General features: G+C 32.1%; 1 protein-coding gene across 1 annotated transcript; it reads right to left on the bottom strand.

Moving 5' to 3' along the window:
- Positions 1-1,963: 1,963 nt before the first annotated feature.
- Positions 1,964-3,231, bottom strand: LOC144555281 (uncharacterized). Its single transcript, XM_078303561.1, has 3 exons — positions 2,895-3,231; positions 2,715-2,780; positions 1,964-2,364 (listed from the first exon to the last, which is right to left on the bottom strand). Exons 1-3 carry the CDS (start codon positions 3,229-3,231, stop codon positions 1,964-1,966), a joined length of 804 nt encoding a protein of 267 aa, XP_078159687.1.
- Between the last annotated feature and the right edge of the window lie 4,082 nt (positions 3,232-7,313).

Below are 7,313 nucleotides of genomic sequence, written 5' to 3'. Positions count from 1 at the left end.
CGGCCCATTATGCTTTGAATTGATTTGAGCTTTGACTTTAGACTTTTAATTTTAATTAAGGTTTTAATTCTAATGGGCTTTAGGCCCAAAATATTAATCCATAATTAACATTTGAAATCCAAATCAAATCTATATAATTATTCTGAACAATTATATTTATTGCGGTTGTTGTTTCGGTAACTTTTATACAACGTGTCGTGCACGTTTATAAATTAACCTTTGTTTTTGCTTGTCATCTTTTATGACATTTATAATTTAATTATATCATGTATAATTAATTATAACCATATTATTATTAATCATAATCTGTTTATAATTAATCAATAAGATTTTTCGATTACATCCTATACGGTGTGACCCGATAGGATATGTGTTATGTTGGTAAATAGAATTAAAACTGTTTTAACTTCTACAAATCATAAGAGGCACTTGGCAGAATGCATTATGACTATCCAATTACACAGATGATGCTGTACTGTACAATATCACGATCCAGTGAACTATTTACTCGTGTTAATTATTTTGTCTCATAGCTATCAGATCAGTTTCAAGATAGGTGTATGTTATCCTTGCAAACTTAATTTTTTCTTGATCTTGAGCAGATTATCAAATATAATTACTCTTGTAATCGTATCACATGCATATAATCTTACTCTCTCAAGGGGCCTAGTGATACTATTACTTGTATAGAAATACAAGGGACAATAGTACTTTTGGTAAAACATCTTTTCCTCTGCATAAGTTATGCATACCGAAGTGCTACCATTATAGCTACCTTTTATGGACAGCGTTAGACAACACTCACACATATATATCTCTTATGTAGGAAAGATGAATACCTCATACTTTAGAAGTTAACACTGAATGAAAGCATTAATGACAAGAACACAATTCTATTTAATATTTCATCCGGGGTCTGTCAAATACCATGTTCCTGGAACATGTATCTATGTGATTAAAATGACATCTCTTGTCTATGGTCTGTAAAACTTGACCATCTTTTAATTCACATACTAACCTTGTAGCAGTTAATTAGTGTTCCTACTAATTACCTCGGTTAGAGACTTTTAAGAGTATATATCATATATATTATGAAATTTCACAATTTCAGTAATGAACTCGAAATGATTCATAAATGCAATAATACTCAATGCAACAAAACGATCTTTATTAATCATTCAATTCATGAACAAAATACATATGATAAAATTACCATATTGTTGACTTCTAGATTATTACATACTAATAGGAAGCACATGCTCAGATGAAGTGAGGCAGAGCTTCGAGCGGCAATCAGATCATCAGACAAAATCATCCACTCAAATGGAGTAAAGCGAAGTAGACTAGACAAACAAGGATAGAGACGGACAGGGGCGGAGCTAGACATTTACCGAATGGGGGTCAAACACATACTTAAAAAAATCAATAACATAATTTTTTTAATAAAATTTACATTAACAATTTAATATTTACATACTTGGACAAGAAAAGCTTCAAAAGTCCAAAAGTGTCCCATCTCAAAAAAAAAAGTTCTATGAATAAACAACAAAAAGGGACCAAAATGCTTTTCATCACTTCAAATTTCACATTCCTTATTGTTCGATGGTATTCTTCGATCTTTCATTTTTTAAAAACGACGTAAGATGGCACCATCACTAACTCTCTCAAACAACTATTTCTTAACATAAGTTATTAAGCAATCATTCATCCATTCATCACACATTTTATTTCACAAATTGTCTTTAATGAATTTCATTGCGAAAAATACTCTCTCTACAGAAGCTGTAGCTACTGGTAAAATCAATGCCAACTTTAGTAGAAGAAAATGTTGAGAATGTGCTATATGCTTATTGGTTTGTACCATAACACTAGCTAGTTTACTTAATCCATTCAAATTTTAGAATTTATCCATTGTGCGCACATCAACAATGAAGTTCTCTAGCTGATTGGGAAGAGCTAGGAGTCAAACATTGGAAAATTCTCTAGGATAAAATGAAGCCAACTTCACCAATCTTTCGTTGTCAAAAGCCTGAAATGAATCTCTTGGATTCAAACAAGCCACACAAAGAAGTTCTGAATTTATCTCGTCAAATCTACTATTAAGCTCTTGTAGTTGTGTACCTATAATGACACAAAATATATCTACTCGGTACCGATGAAGATGGGTAATATGAGGAGCCTTACAAGCTGATTTTCCTTGAATAACAAATCTATCCTCCATGTTGGGTATGTTAATTTCATGTTTCATGCAAAATGAAGACACCTCATCTAATAAATATGTCCATCCATTATCTCTCAAGGCTTGCAAGCAGTCATTTGCCACTTTAACAAAGAGACATCGCATTTTCAGTGTCTTGATCTTTCCTTTGCAATGCTAAAGAAAGCTCATTTGTTATTCCTAACACATTTTTCATTAGGTGCAAGAGGAAAACAAAATCAAAATTTTGCAAAAATTTTACAAGTCGATTTGCTTCGGCCTTTTGCTCTTGCTTTGGGCTGTCTTTTCCAACAATTTGAAGTATCTCAATGACACATGGGAAAGTAGCAATCAAGTTCAAAACACTTCCATAATGAGAGCCCCAACGAGTGTCCCGGTCTTCTAAGATCGAGCTCTTGATTCAATCCTTTTCCAGTTTCAAGATTATTGTGACTTAATTCTTCTATAATCTTTATAGATTGTTTTTCTTGAAACAAATCTCGACGCTTTGCTGAACCTCTAACAATATTGCAAGATTGAGAGAGCAAAACAAAAACCCAATCGGCATCATCATTACACCTTGCTACATAAACAAGTGCCAATTAAAGTTGATGGGCAAAACAATGGATGTAATAGGCTGAAGGATTTTCCCTCAAGATCAAGCTTTTCAAATCATTAAATGATCCATACATGTTACTTGCACCGTCATAACCTTGCACTAGTACTCTTGACAAGCTTAAATTGAGACTAGAAAGTAAGGTACAGATTGCTTCCTTAAGAGACGAAGCAGTTGTGTCAAAGACATGCACAATTTTAATAAATCTTTCCAAAACTGAACCCCTCTTATCCACATAATGCAAAAGAACCGCCATTTGCTCTTTATCTGAAACATCACAAGATTCATCCACCAAAATACCAACATCATCAGTTATGGCTTTTAAAACTTTTTTAGCTGAGGCATTAGCGATATTCTTTTGGGTTTCAGGAAAAATCATTTTTGAGTTTTTGGGAGCATTTTTCACCACTTTACTCATCTCTTCATTGGCTTTAGAGTAAACTTTTAAGAACTCAAGGAAGTTACCCTTGTTATGAGAATTTTATGATTCATCGTGTCCTCGAAAAGGTAATCCTTGATGGAGCAATAACCTCGCTGTAGTGATTGTCGCCTTCGTTCGCAAACAATAGTCATGTTTTGATTGCTCGGTCTGATTAGTAAGAAATGTCCGAATTGATAGCTTCTGATTTCCCAAAGCATCACACTTCTTCATTGCTTGGTTATGGAAGCTATTGGGCCTACCAATATGTCTAATTAATATGTTTTTCTTATTCCAACTTTTGAACCCTTCGGTTATAAAAGTATTACCACCTTGTTTATTCTCATTAAACAAATAACAATACAAACAATATGCTCCTCCATCATATTCATTGTATTCTAACCAACTCCCAAACTCCTTAAACCAACTCGGATTGAACTTGCGCATCAAACCACTCATTTCAACTTGTTTGAAATCTATAGCTTTTGGTTGAGAAGGACCTTTTTGTAAATAGTATCTCCTAACTTCAACCCTCTCGTTAAGTGAATACTTGGTGATCTTTGGTCAAAGTGTAGGGTCATTTGGATATTTTCTTGGACAAACTTCAATTCGCTTTGACGGTTGAGAAGTGGATGCATTTTGAGGCCCTCGTTTCAGAAATTTCTCCATTTACCTTCTATATTTTAGAGAACAATGAGTTAAACAAGGCACCTCTTTGCTTATGGTATAGTCTAGGACAGAAATTGTCGTTTGGTTTATGAAAATGCAAAAATATGTATATCTTATTACTAATTAGGCAAGCTTTGCAATTATTATGCCAATTGAGAAGATTCTATATAGAATAAACGATAATGAAATTATTGATCAATTACCATAAGTCAGTGGCACTCTTACAAATTAATTCAAGTATTCAACCACAAAATTGAGATACATAGTTACTAATTTACATATCAAGAAATTGATTTAAGGGGATAACCAAAACACAGTTGGAATTCAAGTAATCAATGCTCAATGTTGAAGATGTCACCAGAAAATACAAAGAGGTCAAGACAATAACCTGGTACGAGGCACTGCAGCAGCCGTCACAGCCGGACAAGGCGAGCCGAGAGGAGCATTGTGGCAAGGCGAGACGGGCACAAAGCAGAGACGTGACGAGGAGGCACAAGAACACAGGAGCGCTGGCACAACTGCGTTGACACACAACTGTGCAATGATTTAAAATAAGATAAAAAGTTTAGTGAGAAAACAATTTGGGGGTTTCACAACTTTCGCTAGTCACTACTTTATTTTTTTTTTTGAATAAAGCCCTTAGGCTCGCTACTTGCTCCAATATAATATTGGGAGAGAAAGAGTCAGAGAGGTAGAAAGTCAAAATAAGATATTATAAAAGAGGGAAATATATCTCACGGCTCACATAGTCACATATGTGTTGTTGATTTTTTTTTATTATATAAATTTTCTAAACTGATAGATGTCCTCCAAAATTATACACAAGTTATTCTTTTTTGAAAGCGATCAAACAACCCTCAAAACCTCAAATTTGATTTTCTCTTCTGAAACGCCTTAGAGGGAGAGCAGAGGTCCCTATATGCGGACTCCCCCCAATCTTGTGAAATATATATGTTTCTGTTTTTATATTTAACATAAATATAGATCTTAAAGCAACGATGATTTTTGTCAACCCAACATCACACATCTATTAGACGTGCCAAATTGGCTTCTGATCTTACTCGGATGGATCCAATTTGAAGGTGGCTCCAAATCTAGGGTTTTGGATCCTCCGCATTAAGAACATGTTTATTTATCACAGAATTATACGGGATGAGAATTGAGAAAGATGAACACTCTTAAAAAAATAAGAATCCATGGATATGGGTTATGTGGGAATGAATATAAGAATGTGTTGAAATGAGTATTCGGTTGTACTGTGAAATTAGTTGTGAAAAATTATAATTTATTTTAAACATATGTATAGTTTTTTCAATGTACACGGTAATCATTAATTATGTGGACATTAATTATTTCAGTTATTTTTTTTAATTTGAATCAAAGTTGCATCTGAAATTATTTTTTTTCTTTTCAATTCTTAAGCTCTAATTCTGATTCGATATTCAAAACTTGTTAACAGGAATTGATTGTCAGTATTTTTTATGTTGATTTCATAAAAACCTCATTTTTTTCAGTAGCTTCGTCCATCGATTAATAAAAAAAATACCTGCTAAAATTCAAAACTATCAATTTCATTTTACTTTATTTGGTCCAACACTAAAATTCAAAATATAATTATATTTTGATATATCTTAACATTATTAATAAGGAGAAATTAATTAGTTAAATTATAAAATTAAAATATAATTATGACACAGTGCATTCTAAAATAAGGAAACATCACCTTGAAAACAATACAAAAATATCATAGATTGTTGGAGCACTAAATAATATGTACAACACTAAAATAATAATATAAAGCAAAAACATAGACAACAAAAAAAAAATTTAGAATCCGTTCAAATTTATATAGTTCCACAAGCAAAATTTAAGTAAGAAGAGACTACTTGTATAGATATTCAAATTTACATGTGAAGTTGGAAAAATAGAGGAGAGAAGAGAGAGAAAATGGGTTGGCAGCTACCTTTCTCAAAAAAATAAAAAAGAAAAGGAAATGAAAGGGGACATGAGAAAGAGAGAGAGATGAATCAGCGACTTGGGAGAAAAAAAAAATGTCAATTTGTATCGGGATACAAGAGTAGAACTAGGGTGCTCTTAAGCTCACTAAAGTTTTGGTGAGCTTAACTCTAAAACTTATCAAATCGTTTTTAAATGATGAATCTGAACCGTTGAAACCCGACTACCTTACTTGTGATGCATCTACATGTGAAATTTTTAAACATTCGAATTAATTTAGTATAAAGTCAAGCGGTCAAAAAACGTTTCAAAAAATGAATGCACTAAAATTAATTTATTAACCTTCTAATTTTGACCGCTTGACTTTATATTAAATTAATTCGAATGTTTAAAAATTTCACATGTAGATGCATCACACGTAAGGTGGGCAGGTTTCAACGGTTCGGATTCGTTATTTGAAATCAATTTGATGAGTTTTAGAGTTAAGCTCACCAAAACTTTGGTGAGCTTAAGAGCACCCTAGTTCTACTCGGGATACAAATCTACTGCAATTCCAGAGAGTAAACAGTAACTCTTAAAATCTCTGCTTTCTTAAATTCAGTCGTTGAACTATTTTGAAATGCGTGTACATAAATTTTTTTGAAAAGAGATGCTTCGAGATTTATTTTAAAAAAAAATTCAACGTCTGGATTTAGAAAAACAGTGATTTCAGAATCACTATTTACTCACTTAAAATAGGGCGTGTTAGAAATATATATGACAGAAAAATTCAACGTCTGGGTTCAATTTTACTAACCAAACGGGTGTTAGAAATATATATGACAGAAAATCATGTTAATTCCCAAGATCTCATGACCATCCGAACAGTAATACGAAAATTATTAACCTACCACTACCTGTCCCATTAATTTTGACCACACATAAAGACTAGAAATAAAGAGATGAGATGTGTCTAGGCCCCAATAGGGCGTGTTCGGATGTCACAGAATTATGAAATGGGAATAGGAATGGGTATGAGAATTCACTTTTGAAAAAGTGGGAACCCATCGGAAGGGATATGTGCATAATTGATTATAGGAATATGCTGAAATAGGCGTTCGGTTGTACAGTGAGATTAGTTGTGGAAAATCTTAATTTTCTTTCTAAAATACTTCATATTAAACAATTATTTTTATTACTAAAATTATTAATAGTGAAATTAAATAAAATATATTAAATAATGACATAACATTACTTATAAATTATAATTATTATTTTATAAAATATAAACATTACTTATTACTTATCAATATTATTATAATTTGTAATAATGTAATTTAAATTAGTCATGTATATAAAATTTTCACCAGTTTATTTAATTTAAATGTATTAATTAATATTGCAAAAATAATGAGTATTAATTACAAAACGTTGAAAAAAAAAAACAGTCGGGCACGATTTGAATAATAAGTATTACA

The sequence above is a fragment of the Carex rostrata genome, chromosome 6 (genome assembly GCF_964058835.1).
Source record: "Carex rostrata chromosome 6, lpCarRost1.2, whole genome shotgun sequence".
Lineage (NCBI taxonomy): Eukaryota > Viridiplantae > Streptophyta > Magnoliopsida > Poales > Cyperaceae > Carex > Carex rostrata.
This window is presented reverse-complemented; position numbering and strand designations above follow the sequence as displayed.